General features: G+C 36.5%; 1 protein-coding gene across 3 annotated transcripts in view; it reads right to left on the bottom strand.

The window, feature by feature from the left end:
• The window catches only part of LOC124775036 (probable multidrug resistance-associated protein lethal(2)03659), a 294,648-nt gene that overhangs the window by 5,682 nt on the left and 265,723 nt on the right, over positions 1-23,243 (bottom strand). For all 3 annotated transcript variants that reach the window (XM_047249811.1, XM_047249810.1, XM_047249812.1), the window contains 2 exons: positions 13,893-14,022; positions 3,703-3,813 (listed from right to left, as the gene is read on the bottom strand). In XM_047249811.1, coding sequence (XP_047105767.1) covers positions 3,703-3,813; positions 13,893-14,022 — 241 coding nt within the window. The remainder of the gene's footprint in view (positions 1-3,702; positions 3,814-13,892; positions 14,023-23,243) is intronic.

Below are 23,243 nucleotides of genomic sequence, written 5' to 3'. Positions count from 1 at the left end.
CCCACTTGTGACAGGATACTTTCCGGAACTGGATCAGACTCTGAATGTGGCTCACCACCGGGGATACAACTTCCTTGAATCCTGCCCTGAAATGAGATCCCTCCTTCATGAAATCCTCCTCACTCCACCAAGAGTGTCTTTCCGCCGTCCACCTAACCTTCGTAACCTCTTGGTTCATCCCTATGAAATTCCCAAACCATCTTCCCTACCCTCTGGCTCCTACCCGTGTAACCGCCCCCGGTGCAAGACCTGTCCCATGCACCCTCCCACCACCATCTACTCCAGTCCTGTAACCGGGAAGTTGTACACGATGAAAGGCAGAGCCACATGTGAAAGCACCCACATGATTTACCAACTGACATGCCTACACTGTGAAGCGTTCTATGTGGGCATGACCAGCAACAAACTGTCCATTCACATGAATGGACGCAGGCAGACAGTGTTTGTTGGTAATGAGGATCACCCTGTGGCTAAACATGCCTTGGTGCACGGCCAGCACATCTTGGCACAGTGTTACACCGTCCGGGTTATCTGGATACTTCCCACTGACACCAACCTATCAGAACTCCGGAGATGGGAACTTGCCCTTCAATATATCCTCTCTTCCCGTTACCCACCTGGTCTCAACCTCCGCTAATTTCAAGTTGCCGCCCCTCGTACATCACTTGTTACTCAACAACATCTTTGCCCCTGTACTTCCGCCTCAACTGACATCTCTGCCCAAACTCTTTGCCTTTACAATGCTTGTGTCTGTATATGTGCGGATGGATATGTGTGTGTGTGTGTGTGTGTGTGTGTGTGTGTGTGCGAGTGTATACCTGTGCCTTTTTCCCCCTAAGGTAAGTCTTTCCACTCCCAGGATTGGAATGACCCCTTACCCTCTCCCTTAAAACCCACATCCTTTCGTCTTTCCCTCTCCTTCCCTCTTTCCTGACGAAGCAACCATTGGTTGCGAAAGCTAGAATTTTGTGTGTATGTATGTGTTTGTTTGTGTTTCTATCGACCTGCCAGTGCTTTCGTATGGTAAGTCACATCATCTTTGTTTATATATATATATATATATATATATATATATATATATATATATATATAGGGAAACATTCCACGTGGCCTTTACAAATGTCTGCTTGTGTCTGTGTATGTGTGGATGGATATGTGTGTGTGTGCGAGTGTATACCTGTCCTTTTTTCCCCCTAAGGTAAGTCTTTCCGCTCCCGGGATTGGAATGACTCCTTACCCTCTCCCTTAAAACCCATATCCTTTTGTCTTTCCTTCTCCTTCCCTCTTTCCTGACGAGGCAACCATTGGTTGCGAAAGCTAGAATTTTGTGTGTATGTTTGTGTTTGTTTGTGTGTCTATCGACCTGCCAGCGCTTTTGTTTGGTAAGTTTCATCATCTTTCTTTTTAGATATATATATATATATATATATATATATATATATATATATATATATATATATAGGGGAGAGGGAAAGACGAAAGGATGTGGGTTTTAAGGGAGCGGGTAAGGGGTCATTCCAATCCTGGGAGTGGAAAGACTTACCATATATATATATATGGCTAGTCTACCACCCTGCAAGCAAGTCCTTGAGGAATAGCCAGCTAATCTCTGCCCTGGTAAAGGAAGCCTCTGAATTGTCAAATTATTTAAGTGGTGCTCCGATATACCAATAATTTCAGAGTCAACATCAATGAGCAGTTCACTAACTTTAATATATCTTATATTCTATTGAAATATGCCAATTCCTCCTCTACTTGGAAACATGACATCCTCTGAAGGTGATTCCTTAGTTAGAGGGACTTCCTTTAAGTAGGCATACCTATCAGCTGACTTCAATCTAAAAAAGGTGCAGCTCTAACTCCAACTACTACAGGAATTTTTCCATTAGTGATCCCACCACCTTCCAATACAATGTCAGCTATAAGCTTTGCCAGCCTTCCCTTCCCAAGCCCATTGAGATGCAGGCCATGCCTAGTGAAACTTGATCTACTGATAGACTCGACTGGCACCACTGCAGTATGACACATGCCCTCTGCCATCAGTGCCCTCTCCAGCCCCATTTTAATGCACCTAACAGCCGCATTAAGACGAGGCCAATCATGCTGAAACAGTTGCAAAAAATGCACATTAGTGCCACCAGTTTGAATAGCTATCTTTACCAGGTCACCACCTACATCATATTCTCCATCCCTATCGACACTGTTCCCTGCTCCACCCACTATCACTACCTGACCCTCCTTCATAAAATTCCTACATAACTCCCCTATGCTGTCAGTCACCTGAGCCAACCCTGCACTAGGCTTCACAATGCTGGTGACCTGGTACTCACTCCCCAACACTTCTTGCAACTGTTGGCCCACACATCTACCGTGTGAACTACCTAGCAGCAGAACCTTCTTCTTTCTGTTAGACTTTGTAACTGACTTTGGGCTCCTATCTGCTGAGGACTGCTTCATGTTTTCTACACTTACAGCTACAAGAGGCTCCTCTCCACTCATCTCTGACAGTTGGTCAAATATATTGCTTATACTCAAAGTACAGAAGTCTGAATACCTCCTCCTCATAACTGCCTTCTTGCCAACTGCCAGTTCCCATTCCCCAGCACCCTTCACCGCCACAGCCTGTCTAGTTCCTCCTTTGTGTATTGTAACTGCACGTGAAGGGCACAGATCTTACTCTCCTGCTCCTCTATCAACTTATTTCTACTACAGATTCTGCATTCCCACGAGAGGATCTCACTAGAATACCCACTGGCTTCCCCACTGCATTCCCCACCAATGAAAATACTTTGAACAAATCGCACACCGTAACCCACTTCTCACAAACCTACAACAGGGCCCACACTTCTCACTCGACGTACAATTTTACAATTACTGAAAATAACTAAAAATCTACGTTACCTAGGTTCAGTTTCAGCAATAGAACTATTTATAGAACTAATAATAGCGGTCTCTAAATTATCTCTCTACTAAGAAAGCAACAATTTTTGTTAAACTACTAAACCACAAAACTAACATTACATCATCAGCAATCAACACATCTACTTATTAGCAAAATGTAAAATATACTAAGAATGTGAATGTTTACATACTGACTAAGAGAAAGAAATATTAAAATGTAATTCACACTGCATTCAGCATTCAGATACAGTATGAACATGATGAACAATTTATATGTTCAGATACAATCAGAGAATCTAGTAAAGTTCATATTACATACAGACAACTTGTATAACCACTGAGGTACATGTTTCACAGTTCTAAAGTTGTACTGATATCCAAGCTACCAACTTTTTTTATTGGCTTTTGCATACTGAATTCAGGAAAGAATAAGACTTGTTTGGATAATTATTTCATTTTGATAACTCGATATAATGGCATGAAACAAACTACAACATATGAGAGACCGTGGTCAGCTGATAAAGTTGATAGTTGTATGCTTTGTACTTAACAATAAGGAGTGTAAATGATTTGCTTCTCAATCACCATTTTGTATTGCCACTTGATGTAAAACCACAGTGTGCAATTGAAATGTCAAAAGAAAGACATTTAAGGACAACCTGAAGCCAAAGGAATGTTTAAGAGACAAAGACACTCTTTAATTTCAGCTACAGCCTGAGTTGTGGCCTGTATATTTTTCATATATATTACTTTTCAATTTTCAGATTAAATTTTTGAGTTAACAGCTTTTTAATAACTTACTTCTTCTGCTATGATCTTCAGCTCTTCTGACACAACCTTGCCTGTTTGTTCAACCATACTGTGGAATATACCGTTCTTGTCACTGAGCAGGACATGTGGATGGTCAAATTCCTGAAATTAGATTCAGTGGTATGTATCACTGACAGAAAGAGTACAAAAAGCGAATATTTTTTGTTTGAATCAGTGAGTTGTGACAGTATAAGACACAATATTTCCTTGTAAATAAAGAGTACGATATAATACTTATGAAATTACATGAAGATCACTGGTTTTTTCTCATACTGCACAAATATTTTACAAGACTTTCATTTGTCACAACACACTAATTCCACTAACATGAGTTATACAGACTGGTCAGAAAATGTCTGAAACACTTGTAGTGATGTTGTAGCGAAAGTTGTACTGAGACATAAATGTTAAGAAAACAATTTGATACGTTGTGCCGTTTCCGAGTTACATAGCTTAGAAGCTAGCCAATCAGGTCGTTTCACGCTCAGATTCAAACAGCCTGGAAGGGGCAGTGTTGCCAAACGTATTCTCCATGTGGTTTGCTCAAACCAAACAAGAGAGCAATACAAATACAAATACGGGAAAATATTCACCTGTAGCAGGGATCGAACCCAGGACCAATGGGTCAGCAATTCCATCTATGCTATGACAACATCTGACTCCAATCGTCTCGGCCTGTGTAGTGAACCTTTATCTGCTTGTCATTCGATCACCGTCGGGAATCGTATGTATGCAGTCGATCTTTGTCGGAAGACTTAGCTGCGAAGGTACACGGAAGCAGGTGTGACAGAACAACAATGGAGGTAAGCTTGACACACACGTAGTGATAACATGGCATGACATCGGTACTGTTTCGAGGAATACGCCGATATGCATTTAGCATACGGCGCTGCAGGTCAAAATGGACCGGAGGCTTGCAACATTTACAACGCAAGATGCCCCAACCGCGTTATTCTGTGTGCAAATACCTTCATACCAGTTGATAGATGGTTAAGGGAGACCGGAAGTTTTGCTGTAACAAATGTTGATGCTGGACAAGAACACTATGTACAGAACGTTCAATTAGAAGAAAACGTTCTCGATGCATTTGCTGGAACACCTAGTACCAGCTCTAGGGCCATTGGTAATGCTTTGGGGGTAAGTAAAGTTATTCCGAAGTTCTTAATATATGCCTGCAAACCACACATGGTAAAATTTATCCATTTGTTTGTCGCTACAGGTTTCGCACGCTGTAGTATTGGACATCCTACACGACGAAGACCTATTTCCGTACCACCTACAGAAGGTACACGATGTGGTGGAAGGGGACTATCCCTCTCGTTACCAATATTCTGTGTGGTATTTAAATAAATGTAACGAATATCCGCATTTCAAAAGGATGGTGTTGTGGACAGACGAGGCATGTTTCATCAGAGAAGGACCATTCAACTCCTGAAACAGCCACATTTGGACGGACGCAAACCCGCATGGTATTTACGTTAAATCATTCCACCGGCGGTCCAGCAGGGAATGTGATTCCAACATGATGGCACACTGCCGCACTTTGCTGCTGCAGTACGTGAGCATTTAGATGCGTTGTATCCGCGAAGGTGGATTGACTGAGGTGGTCGAGTTCCCTGGCCAGCTAATTCACCAGATCTGACGCCATTAGATTTTTATCTGTGGGGGTATGTGAAATAAATCGTCTACGCAATCCCGGTAGTCACAATTGAAGAGCGTCTTGCGATGATAATTTTAGCCTTTGATGAAATCAGGGAAACCTTTGATTTCGGAAAGCTTGTGGACTCCATGACACAGCGTTACAATGCATGCCGTCAGGTTGGAGGAGGACACTTTGAGCAGCTACTGTGAAGATTTATTGTTACGTTTTGCTCCTGGAAATTATGTTGTTACATTAAAGACCTAACAAAACATCAGTTGTATTCCTTTATTTTTCATCATTATTTTCCCTGTATTTGTTACATGTATGGCTATTGACTATGTATGAGTTTTACTGCTTTTCTATAATTATGTCCAAACAGTTACATATTGTTAGACCTTTGTCCACTGCAATCATAAGCAATTGTTGAACGTTACATATGCTGTAGCTGTTGGAATAAATGTATGCACTTGTGCCCATCGCCAATGGGTTTTATGTAAATGAAAGTTGTTCAAATCCTTTACTAACATGAAATTCATACATAAACATTCAAACAACAACAAATTGGTTAAATAAAAATAAAATAATGATCCTGCTGAGGGTTGAATCCGGGACCTTGCATTTCTCATATCTAGCCTTCTACCCCCAGACCATGCTGCCCGATAAGGCAATAGCCTTTAATACATAGCTTTATAGCTATATGCTTACAACATGAAACATACATTTGGCAACACTGCCCCTCACAGGCTGTTTGAATCTGAGCGTGAAACGACCTGATTGGCTAGCTTCTAAGCTACATATTTCGGAAACGGCGCAACGTATCGCATTTTTTTCTTAACATTTATGTCTCAGTACAATCTGCCCTACAACATCACAACAAGCATTTCGGACATTTTCTAACAACCCTGTATAATGAACTTCTTAACATGTAGAGGTGTATTAGTGAGTATAAGAAACTTAACAAATATCACACTGTTTATTGTAGCTGCATAAGTTGCCTCTACTTCAGGAAATGCTCAAAGAATGGCTTTCTATTAAAAAGAATATTTCGAAATGAAACTACAAGCAAAAAGTAAAATTTAAAGAAAAAACCAATTTTTCAAATGTCAGTAGCTTCACAAAGACACACAAGAAATCTTATATGAAATCCTTCATGAATAGCAATTATTAAAACAATATCTGAAGTATTTTAACTAGGACAATCCTGGTGGAATAAAAACAATGGAATAAGTACAGACAATCACTCACACCATAATGGAGGCATTAGGCAGTAGACGGGAATATAAACAAAGACTGAAAGATGGTAGCTTAGTTTGCTATTTTATACAAGACAAGGTCACAATACCACAAGTTCAAAGTGTCTGATAATACTCCCTATTATACATCAATGAAAATTAACAATAAAATTAAGAACAAACATAGACAATCCCATAAATTAAGCATAAAAATTATTTAAAACTCCAATGTTATTACTGTATAGAAGAATAAGTGACTGATAAGTACTCACAAGCAAAATTGTACTTACTGATGAACTGATGTAATTATTCTAATGTAGTTCTTGATTTATTATGAATGTATTTATTAGTACACAAAGTATTTAAGCTGATATTAGTGTGGACCCTAAAAGATGTAGATAGGCCTATTTTGTGAAGTAGTATAGTATACACTAGTATAGTATAGTATATACTACTATAAAATGTTGTTAAAAATTTGTAAACGAAGGATATACACGTACCAGAAACTCAGTGATTTTTCGTCTTTGGGTCTCATAAAGAATCTGTACAGTGTGTGAACTTTTCTTTGCATCTTTATTACTATATCCTGCTGTATGTACCTGGCATTCAAGTGTTGTGTGTGTAAATGTGTTAAAAATTCTGAAAACTGGGTACCTACTTGGGCCTGCAAGGAGAATGGTTAGCAGATGGTTCTATTTTTCTGCATCAAGAAGCCTATGCCATGAAGGTTCTATGATGTGTCAGGATAGAGGATGTTAACTCTGTAATAGTACCTGCAGATAATTTTCATCGTCAGATGTGTGCTGACATGCATAAGAATGGACAAAAGGATGTGTCCATTGTTCCATATAAGCACGCTGTGGGTAGTATGATATATCTGTCATTAGTCAACAGTGCCAGTCAGCATCTTGAGAAACCAATGAAAATACAACACTGGGGAAAGGATCCTAAAATATTTTCAGGGCACTATGGACTTTATTTTCCTACAAAACAAGAAGATCACCTTCAGACCCACAGCAATGCAGACTATGCTGGTGATGTGGAAACTAGGAAATCCGCTACTGGTATGTTGTTAAGGCTTAATGAACCCACTATTACATGGGGTTCAAAAAAACAGAGAATGGCAGCATTTTTTGCAACTGATGTTGGATACAATGCACAAGAGTCATACAGTGAGAGAAAATGTTTTTCATCTGAAAAGAAAGGTGCATTGGTCATTGGCGGCCTTAAACTCTGTCACTGATTTTTCATCAGTCGAAATCAACATGCAGCTAGGCATTCATTTCAAAAATAAGTCTGTTTTATTATTATTATTATATTTTATTATTATTATTATTATCTGTATTATTTATTTATTACTCTCCTATTATTTTAATATTATGAAAGCCAAAATGTTGCTTGAAGTAATCAAACCAACCTGAGCTGGCCAAGAAAGGTGTTGGATCGACTTCTTCCTTTTGTTAAATTGGCATACAAGGTCTTGGCTTTAGCTTGGATAGCTGCTTCAGGCAGAGCCATGCACCATTGGTTATGATGCCCACTCCACTGGCTTAGCATTTTTTCCATTCTTTCCATCATTTTTCCAGCAAAATTTACTCATTTCAGTCACACTTAAGTTAAATGAAGATAGTGCAGTTTTTCAAATTGTTCCCGTATGTCATAAATAGTTCTCACAGTGGATTCAGAAAGTACCAAAGCACACTGAATGTGTAGTGATACAAAACTTCTAACCTTGTTTCTACTGAACATGACCTCCTTACACAAATCTTTCTTTTGACATGGACACCTTCTCTCCTTTACCCAATGTTTTAAATACAGACCCTGTCAAGTGCTCTACTGACTTGAAATGATGATTCAAGTCTCAACAAACACAACAGAAGGTGCATGGTGAGAAATGCTGATGTATTAGTGCTTCCACGTACTGTTAACAGAATGCAACACTGGAGTTAAAACTAAACTCACATATATGCAAGAATGTGGATAATGAATATGCATATAATGGGGTCTATCTGTATAATGTGTAATAAAGCAAGTATGTATCCTATTCTCCAACATTTCTTTCAAATTGACCCAATACTTTAACTGAGTTTAAGCTAAAATACTGTGTGCATCAGATTTGAAAATTTTATGCTAATCTACAAACTGAGCTTTTAATCTCCAACTGTGCAAATATAGGTACAGTTTCTTAGCCAGATATAAGACATTATTCAGACAGAATATTATGATACAGGCATACTGTGGGAATGAGAAAGTCTAAGTCACATGAAGGGGATGCGACAAGTGTTGCTGATATTGAGAAATAATGAGGTCAACTCCACATGGGGAAAATGGGAAAAACTGCTGATTTCATTTACCCTAATGAGGGCAGAAAGTTGTAGCATCAAAACTGAAAATAAGAATCACATAAATTGCAAGGCTTATCAGAAGCCCACATCCTGCCATTGTGAGCATCTGGTAAAGGTGATTCTCATCTCTGTCTCATCCCAGAATGTGCCCACTGGATGTGTGCACATGTCATAGAGTGTAGCAGATGGCATCCTGCGGCATATATGGCAGTATAGTACTGTGACAGAAAAACACAGAGCACACCGTGCAAATGCTCATAGGTATACCATCACTGACTGAATAACGTTCTCAATTAAGAGGCATGGGCACATCATGGTTGAGATAGCTGATTAGGTGAATCATCTTTCGGTTACACTGAGTTACAGTTCTCTTGTATTTCACACGGTCTAAAAATATATTCTCTGATTTTTACTACAAAGTGAGAATGATGAAATAATTTTTCTCTTATATGGAAGACTACTGTAAATTTGTATCAAGCTACTTATAGTGGAATTTGTAGAAATTGATGTCTTTACTGACTGGACACAGAATTCTTCTTTTATCATCTTCTTTGATATTAAAGTTTTTACTTACGTCATTTAAATTATTTCAAGCATATTTACAACTTTCTAGTATATATAGCCCTTTACAGTGGAGCAGGAAGACTGATGACTTTTCAAAGAGGGATTTGCAAAAATCTGTTGCCAAGAATATTGCATTGCTCTTACACTTTTTTTCTAAGTTAAGAAAATGACTAAACTAGGTGACATATTACCGCAAAATGGGCAGAGTAGGCAATTCAGACAGAATGAAAGTTGTTAAAACAAAAAGTAACTTCTACAGCTAGAAGAAGAAAATAACAAGAGGGATTGTTACATGTCCAAGGAAAACATAAATGTTAACAGTGATGGTAAATGCAAAAATAGTACTGAGAATATTCTCTGATAAATTCCACAGAGAGCAAAATGAAGTCATGCAGGCATGAATGTTAAACTGAAGTAAAATAAAAATGGGATAGGGTGTCAATTATTTGAGATGAACACATTACCCTTAACAACAAATAAAACTGAGACATATCAGTGATTGTGAGTTTATTACTATTTCTAGCAGATGACTTGGAAGTTTCAAAATCATTAGGGAACTAAAAAATAAAGACACAGATTGGATTGGACATAAAATCAGCAGACATGTTTAAATATCATGTTAAATATCTTACAAAGCCTCTGACATGTTGATAAATCTAGTAATGAAAGAAAGAGTACTACTAAAATGCCTAAGGAGAAGCAATGTAGTAACAATATTTCAAGGAGAGGATAAAGGCTACCCAAGAAACAACAGAAGCATAACTATTTATTACACCTGTTCAGTCTAAAATAGCAGAAACAGTCATTAAGGACAGAATGATAAATTTCACACTAAAAGTTGGACAGACTTCTGCCATGGGCAAAACCACATTAACAAAATCTACTCAAATATAAATTCAAATATATTTTGCTGGGTACTGAAACTTAACTCAGATCATATTTTAGTCATCTTCTGACATCCAGAGTGTAAAAAAAGCTATTTGTGTCTTACTTCTTGTTCTGTGTATTATGGAGAGGAGCACAAGGAGGAATGGCATTCCGGCCTGAGATGCTACAGCTGGCGGTCATGTGCATGAGGAGTACTTGCTTGTTCATGTGAATGGTGTGTGTCTGACTTTTGCTGATGAAGACTGTGGCCAAAAGCTTTTTGTAAGTGTCTTTTAATTGTGGCTGTCTGCAACTTAACATATCTTCTTTATGGTAAGTAGCAATCTGTCTTTTCCTACATTGTTGATATTCCTACCTGGAATTTCCATTGTTTGATTTAACTAAAACAAAAGATGTTTATGTACACTTTATTATTTTTTTATGCATATAATATAAAAGATGCTTCTATGAGGTTAATAAACTCATTTCAGATTAGAAGAAGAAAGATTAAAAGTGGTGGTGGACCACATCATCTAATAAATACAACAAACACATGAGAAGTGAAGCATTTAGCAACTGTTAGAACTGAATCCACAATTTGCTCTTCATAGCAGAAGGCTTGGGTATAGGCTAGACTTCTTTAACACTTATAACAATGAAGCAAGTATATTTTGTGAATAAACATCCACTGACCACCTATATTTTGGTTTTTATATTTTACTTCTGATAAATATCAGGAATGAATCTGAGGTCTAATCTATCTGCATTTTGATTTTTAGATTTCATTTTCAACATGTATCAGATATAAAATCTAAAAACTGAAATACAGAAGGTTGACAAACTTCTATTCATAAAACATATAACTTCTATTCTCTCTATGCGCTGCATGAAAGCATTATGGATTCCTTGAAGAATTTTACAAAGTGTTTCATTTTTTGCATCTCTATTGCTATACTCCTAGCATGATGTGTCCCACAAACTTCTAATTTCTTTAAATTTCTCCGGAAATGGAGTCATTAAAGTTTTGTCTGTTTTGCGCTCTGTCATGAATGATAGAACAGCAATTAATCCCATAAGCAGTGACAAAAGATGAACTTTTCTCAGGTGGTTGGCAAGACAGTGTTACACATGAAAGAATTTGTTGGGTGAGTAATGGAGATCAGCTGTCAGGTGTCAGGTGGTCATACTTGACTGGCATCATAACAAGAAAAGTTGGTTGGTCGGTTGGACAAAGTGTCTACATACATCCAATATGTCAGTGGGTCGAAAGGTGCATGTGTAGGGGCCTCAAGTGGTATTTTGTCTTTGGTTTTGTACACTGTAAAGAAATATTTCTGTACCAAATAGCATGCTGTGACATAAGCACGTAAAGGTTGTTATAGTTGCAGAGGTACTTCCATTATAAAACATATTTAAGATTCTTAATGATACAAAAGTAAAAAAAGTAGTGTGATGTACGAAGCCATCTTGTAAATTCTGTACATTTGTCCTAAACAATGTGAAAGTATTATGCCCATACACAGGGTGTTTCAAAACGAATATATGTATTTAAAAGCATTGTGGTATTTATTACATTCAATTTATAATTATATATAATACATCAAATGAAAGAGCAACTCATATAGTTTCGTTTGTATACCACTGTGCAAATGGAATACTATGGATCCAACAAGTGAGTGGAGGACATGTTGAGCAATTGAGAGAGATTTTCACGAGTAGCCCCAAGATATCAGTTTACTAGGCTAGTCGTCGTGAACTAGCAGTTCTAGTGAGGTATGTATGGAGGCTTTTAAGGAGATACTTCCTACAATGTCCTTATCATTTGCCGTTTTTACAGACTTTACACCCTACAGAACATGTTTTAACTGCAAATTTTGCAAACTGAATGTTACTGCATGACGATGAAGATCTTCAGTGATGAATCGACATTTCACCTAAGTGAAAATGTCACCACACATAATGTGCACATCTGGGGGTCACCAAATCACCACGGGATGGTACAGATGCAGTGAGACTCTTCTAAATTAAATGTTTTATCTGTCATATCCTGGCGGAAAGTTTATCAGTGAAGCACCTGTAACTGGTTTTCTTATCTTCATGTGTTAGTACAATAGCTCTTTTCTCAACTGGAAGAAGGTGACATACAGAACTTAAATTGCCGGCTAGATGGTGTGCCACCTGCCTGTCATAACTCAGTATGCAGTTGGTTAAACAATGTTCTACCTGACTGCTGAACTGGCCGCAAGGGGCCAGATGACAGAGACTGTTTTGTATGATCTCCACCTTCACACCTGATCCGATGCCATGCAACTTTTACCTTTGAGGGTTCATAAACTATCATGAGTAGTGTCTTTGCTACCAGCTGATCCAATTGCCTTTCAAAATAGCCTTGTTGCACTGATCAAGACATGGGAAGAATTCGAATATCGACGAGATGTCCCATATTGTCCCATATTGAATGCTTGTAAGAAAAACCATTTGAGTTGCTCTTTCATTTGATGTATTATTTATAATTGTTAGTTTAATGTAATAAATACTACAAACCCTTAAAACCCATATATGCATTTTGAAACACCCTGTATGTACAAATATATTGAGCTGAGGTCAGAGCAGGTTGATAAGCCTACTCTGCGAAAGGTAGGAGGAGTGTGTAAATATTTTCTTGTTTTTACATTCATATGTAATGAAAAATGTAACATTAATACGTATACCAGATGACATTCATGCAATGCAAATTTTCAGCAAATGAATATATAAATAAGAATAATTGTTGCAACAGAGATGAAATAATAACAAGTTACATTTAAATACTAAATTTTTCTGTAAGTATTGGTAGTAAAATTCCTGTTGTAGATACGCTGAGTTTCAGTAACAAGTGTACATAAATTTATTGTGCTTGCTTTCTTAAATAAAAATTTGATGTATTTGAGCCTGCACTATAAGTCATATTTTGTCGTAAGTTTGATGATGGCTATGTCCAAGGCCTTCATGAAATTTTTACACGAAATCATTCCACTTTAAGCTGTTGAAACATTACTTATTGTGATTGCAGTTTCACAACATGGTCATTTTCAAGCATTGTGGGTTTGTAATTTAAGTGTTTAGATCATTATTTCACCATATTTCTAATGTGTATGGTATATAGAACAGCAGATAAATTCACATCATCAAATACAATTTCTGTTACACAGCTTTATATTATTGAGTGCGTTACAACATCCCACAATGCTTGAAAATGACCATGTCTCAAAATTGAAATCACAATAAATAATGTTTTAACAGCCCAATGCAGAATGATTTCATTTAAAACTATTTTGTTATATTCCATGCAAAGTTTTCTTCTTTCATTATTTTGTTGCAGCTCTACGACCTGAAGTAATATCTACAACCAAAACTATGGACCACAACTTGAGCTGTGTCTTATATCCTATCAGCATACAATCTTCTGCATCCAAATCTTTAAAAAAAACATGAATTACCTCTTCATATTTGTAAAATAATATTGTCTTCTTGCTGAAAATGCTTTCTTACCTTGAGTTTACCATTGTCCATAACTAGAACCTTATCACTGTCCATAATTGTATGCAATCGATGAGCAATGGTAAGTACTGTACACTCAGCAAACCTCACACGGACTGTTTGCTGAATAAGTGAGTCAGTCCTGAAATAACAGTTATCATTCAGTCAGAATGAGATTTCAAAATGTGGGTACCTACCTAAAGCATATGAAATTAACTGTACTTTAAAACAAACACTGATAGATTGTGAAATCCATCTGATCACATATATTACTATATATGTCGCTTTTGTACATTCGTGACTTTCACTATGAGGAAAGGAGCTATCTGCAGTCAATAAGTTGGTGTATGCATCTCAAAGTAAATTTGAAGTTTAGTGAATTCACATGGTTCACTAATATGGATCTCACTCTGAATTCCCCCAAAAAGTATCTAGAATAGAATAGAATCTTTATTATCACATGACATGTTATATACAATCATTTGATTGAAACATTGGTGACTTGTCAATGAATAATTCTAAGCCTACCTAAATATACCTTAAAACAAGATACATTAAAATAAAGCATATGGATGCTCCCAGAAGCACATTACAACATAGAAAACAATTACATGTTAGATTTCTTCCTGTTTCTTAAAGTTTCCACAGTGGTTTAAAATCATTCTTTTTTAAGTATTTTTCATGTTTGTTTCTCTAGTTTATGAATACTGACATACTTCGAAGAGCAGATACTTTCATAAAAGTAGTATATATGTATACATCTAGATATTTAGGTACATAGTTTATGTGATACATAGTTTATAAGTATGGACATTCATAAACAGTACATATACCTCCATTAAAAGGGAACATAAGCATACACATAGAACATAATGTAGAAAAAAAACAGGGAAAAAACCAAATATAATATCTTCTACTTGTCTTCCTCATTTATAAAATCATCCACGCTGTAATAGCATTTGCTTCTTAAATATTTTCAGTGTTTGCACCTGTGGGTCCTAGCTTGCAACCTTCAACTTTGAACACATTTTATTGCTAAGCTTCAAAGCCATGTCATATGGAGTATTTTCAAATAATGTTAGTCTGTGGTGAGGTAACATGTTATCTTGTTTGTGCTTTGTTTCATAAACATGTGTAAAGGAATTTCCCTTAAAAAGATGTGTTTTTTTTTTTTTTAACTCAAAGAGAAGTGTATCGTATATAAACACGAAAGGAATTGTCAGTAAGTCAAGGCTTGCAAATAAAGCCTTGCATGATTGTCTATTTTTTATTCCAGTCATAGCTCCAATAATTTTCTTCTGTAGCTTGAACACTCTGAGGAGGCTTCCTCTTTCAACTCCCCAAAAAATTGTGCCATATCCTACAGCTGATATAAAATAAGCATGATACACAATGTTCCTAATAGCTAAGTCAGTTACTCAGGATCTGCTTCGTTTTTTTGTGCTAGTTCTTCAGTGTTTTTACAGCAGACTACTGCTGCTGTGTCATCTGCAGACAGAATTGTATCTGACCTGGCATGTCATGTCATTTATACAGTACAGGAATAGTAATGGGCCTAGTATGGACCCCTGGGGTACAACAGCTTGTACTTCCTTCCAGCTAGAGCAAGCTTTCTCACCCTTATGTTGTATAACTACCCTCTGTTTCCTATTTTTTAGATACAAAGTGAACCAACTTAAAGATTTTTCACGGAAGCCATAAGAAGCTAATTCGAGGAGCAGCTGCTTATGATTTACCATATAAAATACTTTGCTGAGGTCACAGAAGATACCAGATACACTCTCCTTGTTATTGAGTCATCTGCTAATTTTAGTGATTAGTTCATTAATAGTATGAACAGTGCTTTGGCCCTTCTTAAATATATACTGATTATTAAGAATAATGTTATGTTTCTTCTTATATTTTTCTAGTTCATTACACATTACTCACTCAAATACTTTAGAAATAATTGGTAGTATTGATACTGGGCAAAAATTTCATATCTCCTCTTGTCTGCCCTTTTTGAACTTCCGCCTGTCCGGGAAGCAGCCCTCATCAAAGGATTGATTTATTATGTGACAGAGTTGGAGTGCAATATAATCACATCCTGTCTTTATTATTTTTGTTAGCAGTTCATCCCAGCCCACAGATTTGAGATTTTTTAGGGATTTTATAATGTTAGCCACTTCATAGCAGGATACATGAGTGAATTTGAATACTACTGATCTGTGCCACATTATATTGGGACTTATGTGTGGAGGAGGGAGATGATCAATTTTGTTAGAATTTATGAAATACCTGTTGAATTCTTTGCAGATATGTCTGGAGTTTGTAATCATTCCCCATCTATTTCTAATTTATGATTAAAACTTTTTTGTTTTTTCAGCACATATTTCAGTCCTGACAATCTGCCATATAGCTTTTGATGTATTTACTGTTTGCATATGTTTTTCCTGTTTAACTACTCTACCAATTTTGTATTTGTTTACATAGCTGACATGCTCTGCATCATAGTTGTTTTTCACTTCCATGTGCAGTATCCTCTTTCTAATACTAGAGACCCTGATGCCTTCAGTTATCGCCGGACGGAGTGGCCGTGCAGTTCTAGGCGCTACAGTCTGGAGCCGCAAGACCGCTACGGTCGCAGGTTCGAATCCTGCCTTGGGCATGGATGTGTGTGATGTCCATAGGTTAGATAGGTTTAAGTAGTTCTAAGTTCTAGGGGACTGATGACCTCAGAAGTTGAGTCCCATAGTGCTCAGAGCCATTTGAACCTTCAGTTATCCAGGAGTTCTTCTTACAGTTTTTGTCACACATTGTTATAAAGGGGAAGCATTCATTGAAAACACTCACGAATTCTGATAAAAAAGCATCATAGTTTGTGCTTACTGAGAACTGCTTGCTGCACAACCAGGACATCTGATTTAGTCTTGAGGCAAATGTATTCACATTGTGTTGGCTGAAGTTCCTGACTCACTTCACTGTTACAGTTTTATCTAAATGTGGCAATGAGATAAAAAGGGCTGAATGATCAGATATACCTAATTTTAAGATGAACTTTTCTGCGGCACCATGGTTGATGCTGCTCACTATATTATCTATACATGTAGCAGAAGATGCTGTTATTCTAGTGTGCTCACTAAAGTTTAATGCTAAGCCATATGTAGATAACATGTCCCTCAGAGAAACAGCAAACCTGTCATCAGCTCTTATATTTATGTTGAAGTCAGCACAAATTATGAACTTTTTACATGACATTTCTATCTGCAACCTACCACCAAGGTTTCAAATTTGTCTAAAAATGCACATGTAGCTGAATAATCAGAGATATGATATATACTAATAATTAATATGCTGTATTCAAAAGTTCATTGCAGCAGCTCTCTAATAACAGTTCCTGGTTCAAGCTTAGTGGTTCTTCAACTAGAATGCATGATCCTCCAAAACCATTTTTTCTACAAAAACTCACTGCTAGTGTTAATAACTTCTTGAGTCATTTGTCTCAAGGAATTGATATACTCAACTTCTTTGTTAACAAAGGAACAATTCAATATAAATCTAAAATTTTCTTGCATACAGCATATTAGGAAGAAAAGAATCTGTTTTATCCAGGCGATGAGACAGTGTGGCACAAGGAGACTCAATTGGGAATATCTGGATGGGGATTTCCGGGTGCAGTATTTGCCTCACAACCAATGAAAACCCCCCAAAAATTTGGTCAGAACAAGAGGGTAGGTTGGGAGAGGGCGGGGGGTAATGGTAATATTCTTACTACAATCCTGCGATTGTATGTACCAGGCAAAAAATATGAAAGTCTCACATATGTGTATGGGTATTTTTTAAATTTGTACAGAGTCAATTTCATACTCGACTTCTGTGGCTGACCTATGTCATGGTCACTTACAGGAAATCTGATCAATTGTAACTTACCAAAGCAATTTTTTCCACCGTTTCTAACCTGCAAGGAACACACAGACCACATGTGGATCCAGAAAGATTGTGACTGCAGATTTTAAAATATGATAAATTTCTTGTGAACTATTACAGTTGGCTTGTTAAGGTTGTATTTAGTTCACCTATAGCTCTTAAATGATGCTTCTAAGCTCAGATTACACTGAACTTCTGTTTGGGTTGGTATCACATTTCTTTTACCAGATAGTCTGTCATGCTCATTTATTAAGAGTGTTAAGATTTCCCAATTGTCAAGATCTGCCAGTTATATCTCATGGCAGGTTGTCTGATTACACTTCTATAAAAGTAAGGAACTATCGTGGGGCATCTAACACAAACTCAGTTGTAGGTTGCCTATCTAATGGCTTCCAGGGGCAACAAAAATTTGATAGTATTTCATATAAACAGTGACCAAATTTAAAAATTTAAAATCCTGACTTAAGCTACTCATTAGGAGGCACAATCTTTTGTGAAAACTTCACCACAGTGAGATATGTATTATAGTTATAAACTGTGTGTATATCTCAAGGCAGCATAGATTAGATTAGATAACTCACCGCTTTCAGATACCCTGATTATTTTCATCCAGTATTTGAGAAGGGGGACACTTAATGACTTGCAATAAACTGCACACATAATTTCAAACCTTTGTAAAACTTGTTCTTGCTTACTCCCCCACAACTAACAACTAGAAAAAAGTTCATCACTTACTGTATCAGGCATTTTCATTCATTATTTTTTTAGAAGTTATTAGTCTAGCATGGGGTCTCTGTAATGTATGGCTGTGTGGAAAGAGTTGAAAGTGCATAGCTGAAAGCACAGCAATCCTAATTTCTTACTTATATGAATGCATGTTAAATAATGTTGATTAAACGACTAATCAGCATATAATTCGTTGTATGCTGAGCACAGATTCCAATGTGTGACAGCATAATTCACTTCTCACCCTATTAACTGTATTCACAATGCATTTTACAGACTGTGTTCACTGAATGTAACTGCAAAATTATATCATGTACAACACATGGGTCATAAGATATGACATCATAAACATAAAGAAGCATGAAAAACTAGCTTTTGCTTCAAACAGAGCGCCAGCTATCCAGAATATACTGATCCAGTGTTTAATAATGAGAGCAGGGACACTGTATTACTTATGAAAAGAATTGAACTTAAGAAAACTCAGCTTGCCTGGAGACATAGAAAGGTATTATCAGTAACAAAGAATTAATTGCAAGAACTCGAACTACCAAAGCATAAACTGCAAAAAATTGACAATGTTCGTAAATCTCACAATGTGACAAATTATCTTTCAGAGATCTGTAGTTAACGATCTTAATATCTGTAAGGTATATTATACTCTTTTTCTTTTATCAAAGAACAATATCGTCTGTCACTAGTGTACTGTTAACTTCTGAAGGTATTGTCACAGTTTTCTCAGGTTTCCTGTCGGCTACACCCAAGTACGGGGGAGGGGGAATCAATAGGTAATTGAACAGTTATGAGCACAACTGAAATTTGAGACATTAAGTCAGAACATTTAAGATTTAATTACTAATGATTTAAGCAATCCATTACTATTAACAGCTCACTTGAATATCATAGTAAGAAAATCACTTCTTTCATATTACTTATCTGAAACTGTTTACAATAAGCTATTGTTTATCAACAATTACACATATGTTTTGCAAAGCATCTTTATGCTCAATTAAGTATGACACCACTATAAGATGTGATATATCTACCGACTGGTACCTGAGTGATGTAACTGAACGGAGCTTCCCACATCTGTAACAGAGACTGCCTTCGCCATTCACAGTGGGATTGTAACAGATCCCTATGTTTCACAATGACTCCAAACTTTGAACATGGTTTCAAAGCTTTTCTAAACTTTTTATCACTTACATGCTTGATATCAAATATTTAACACAATAAACTTATTTGTGAAGTAACAAGAAGTTTGAAGCTGTTTCATAAATGGGAGTTTGATTCTTTAAACGTTGGTGGTTTACTGGTTATACTCCAGCAGGTGACCAACAGGTAGGGCTGTATCAAAAGCATGGGGACTTCTCACTCATAACAAAAGTTATGGGTTTTTCTTAATTATGACTCATGTACCTGTTGAGTTCACAGATTATGATTATGTTCTGTGTGCTTGTAAGCTGCTTGAATAAATTTCTCAAATTACTGGGTGAGCCTTTATTTTAAAACTTAAATTGACTGACTTTCAAATGAGGCTCCTGAGCAACATTCTCATTTTTCAATTTAGAACATGAAAGATTAATAACAGAACTGCTGAACAAAATATATGTCAATTAATCATGGTGTCAACTTATAACAGCTGAATAGTCAAGAATGAAAGCCCTAATGAGGGAAATAGTTACTTATAATTAAGGCTCAAATAGATAAATCTCAGATACCCTTTGAAGATGAAGCTGTTAAATAGGTAATTAACATATTTGCTGATGTACCTTGCTCCATATGCAAGAAAATTTCACACTCAATGCAATGGTACAATACTTGTACTGGTAATTTAGTTTCTTAAATACCATAATGTTTATCAGATACAAGAAGCACTGTAACATGTTCTTAATGCTCAAATAGTCTTAAGCAATATGAAGCTCCTGTTCAGGTGCTTTGGGATAAAATAGAAATATTGTCTGTACTTGTGGAATTGAATGAAATATCAGAAACTGAACAAATACTGTTATGCAAAGCTATACCTTTCCTTGGATTCAACAAAGCTCAAAATTATTTTGACCTAGATTGATTTTAAGGACAAGTAACTTTTTTGCCAAAGATGTAATTTAAATAGCTGAACAATTCCCACTTCACTGAATCAAGTCAAATTGATGTAGCAATAGAAAATCTTCCATACTTTACAGTGTCGAAGAGAATTTTATATTAATGCAGAGCAAGTAATATAACCCCTACAGTGGTTGTTAGAAAATTAGGAGCATCTTTTTCCAAAATAATTTATATATCAGAAACAGTATACATTGCAGATCAGCTTCATGGTAGACTTAAAGCTAGTGGCAATGTGTCTGCGATGGTTCACCAGACGTGTGACCAGAAATTAAATGTGGGCACTATCAACATAAACACATTCCTAAAGGCAGGGAAGTTCTTTAAATTAGGAGAAACACTATAGTCAGCAAAAATTAAAATCTTAGCCTTGCAAAAAACAAAAAATTCCAGCAAGAATACCATGGATTTTGGAACTAAAGAGTGTTCAGAAGTAAAACAGACAAAAGATTCCTCAAATGCCCATCCCATCTGCTTGTGGCATTTGTGGTTTCAAAGTTAATCTTGAGTCCACAACTGAGGTTACTCTGAGATCAATAGATAATTGACTATTTCCTTCAAATGTGAAAATAAAATGTAGTCAGTAGCTAATACACATGTGCTGATCTAATGTAGCGATTCGAGAATTTCTGTGTAAATTCTACAACCACTCAGCCTTCTACCGTCTCGAACACACAATATTCTGGATATGAGTGTGGGATGGTAGAATCCTACCTACTGTGCATCACATGTTAGTGCATGAAGGTTTAAAATCAGTTGTGGGGAGAAAGTAGACGCAGTGGTCGGATGGCAACAACAAGTACCTGTTGGGCAATCCGTAGATGTTTTAGTGAGTGTGTAAAGAAGAACTATGGAGTTTATATACAGCTCTATGCTTATTGTGTCATTGACTATTGTTATTAAAACAAGAACAGCTGAAAAAGTACTCTTGTAGACTCTTGACGCAACCTTATTAGAGGCAAGAATCATTTTTATGATTCCTGTTAAGAAAGGTCATGGTATCCACGAAAATGTTCTTTTAACTGTAATTCAATTTGTTTCTCACATCCAACTGTATGAAAGACTTGCAGGAAATTACACATTCATGTGGAAAGTGATATTTTTATTGTGTATGGAGGTCAAATACATCGTTAGTTGATGAAAAGTAAAATTTTTATGTCTACTTATTTCATAAGTAGAAAGAGTCTAAAAATTCCTGTACCTAGCATTATTTGATAGAGAAGAAGTCAAGAGAGTTTGCAGCAGCCAGTTATCCAGTAACGAAGAGTGGCTGCAAATTCCAAGTAAGTCATCTTGTAAAGAAGTGGAAGGTGGTTTGGGGGAATATGCTGATATAACCCAGATCCACACTCACACTTTAAGTCATCAGAACATTAGACTAACAATAAAGTAGATCAGATCCAGAAGAAGTATATAAGTCTTGGAATGTGCTAGAAAATATAATCTCCAAATTTCTACAATCACATAAAAATGCTAATGGGCACTTTTAAACCACAGTTATGGAAAGAGGGAAAATTCAGGAAAATGGAATAGGTAACAAATAAAAAAATGTAAATGATATGATGCTGACAACAATAAACAAAGCATCTTACTCAATCAGACAAACAAAAAGACAATATGAGGGCAGTTGTGACTGTGAAATTGAATAAAATTTCCAAAAGAATAACACCAGAACTATTTATACAACTAAAACTCAGCCAAATAAGTACCAGCTGCAAAATACCTGCTTCCAGAAAGGAAATGGACAACCCAGGTAATTATAGAGACTTTTCTAAATATTTCAAGAAACTTCTAAAATGCATTAATCCCACATAAAGATTTACATCACAAATTGCTCTAAAAACCAATCCAAATTGACAAGCACCAAGAGAACAGGAAATTGATAGAGAAATCAAAAGCCTAAAAAAATTTACAAAGCATTAGTGAAGATGGAACTATCGCAGAACTCCTGAGTCTGCTGGCCCAAAAACATAAAAATAAATTACATTTATCGCAGTTGACCCATGAAGCCATTTCACATGCTATTTACATTTGAAAGAATTAACCCATTTGTGTCATAACATTGATCTATTTACACACATAATACCTGATATGTAGGTACTGTGTTGAAACATATAGTCCAAACCTTTATATACTGTTGTTATTATTAATTAAATAAAGCTCAACTGTGCTGTCAGAAATAAATTATGGGAACCACTGACTCGGTTTGGAGGAGCAGTAGCAGAATATCGTACTACATGGGGCATGGGGAAAGGACTAATTTCTTGTGAGAGTGCTGACACAAATTGTAGAAATGTGACATATGCCTGGATCTGTCTGTTTCTCTCTCTATATATATATATATATAATTGTCCTGTGAATCTTTTGTCAAAACATGGTGACTAATGAATGGCAAAATCTTCAGGTAGATATATCAATGCTGAATTCTATCTGTGCTGCAGTGTTTTAATGTAGATTATTTTTTCTTTGTATTCTTCCTGTTCGTACAGTGCATAATTGAAGCAGAAATGCTTATCTAGCCCTCCACTGCCTATGCAATAATGGGTAACCACCTGGAAAACAGACTGAGGTTGTACAGCAGAACTGAACCAGTACAATATGGGCTCGAAATGAGACAGCACTCACCTC

The sequence above is a fragment of the Schistocerca piceifrons genome, chromosome 2 (assembly GCF_021461385.2).
Source record: "Schistocerca piceifrons isolate TAMUIC-IGC-003096 chromosome 2, iqSchPice1.1, whole genome shotgun sequence".
Classification (NCBI taxonomy): Eukaryota; Metazoa; Arthropoda; class Insecta; order Orthoptera; family Acrididae; genus Schistocerca; species Schistocerca piceifrons.
This window is presented reverse-complemented; position numbering and strand designations above follow the sequence as displayed.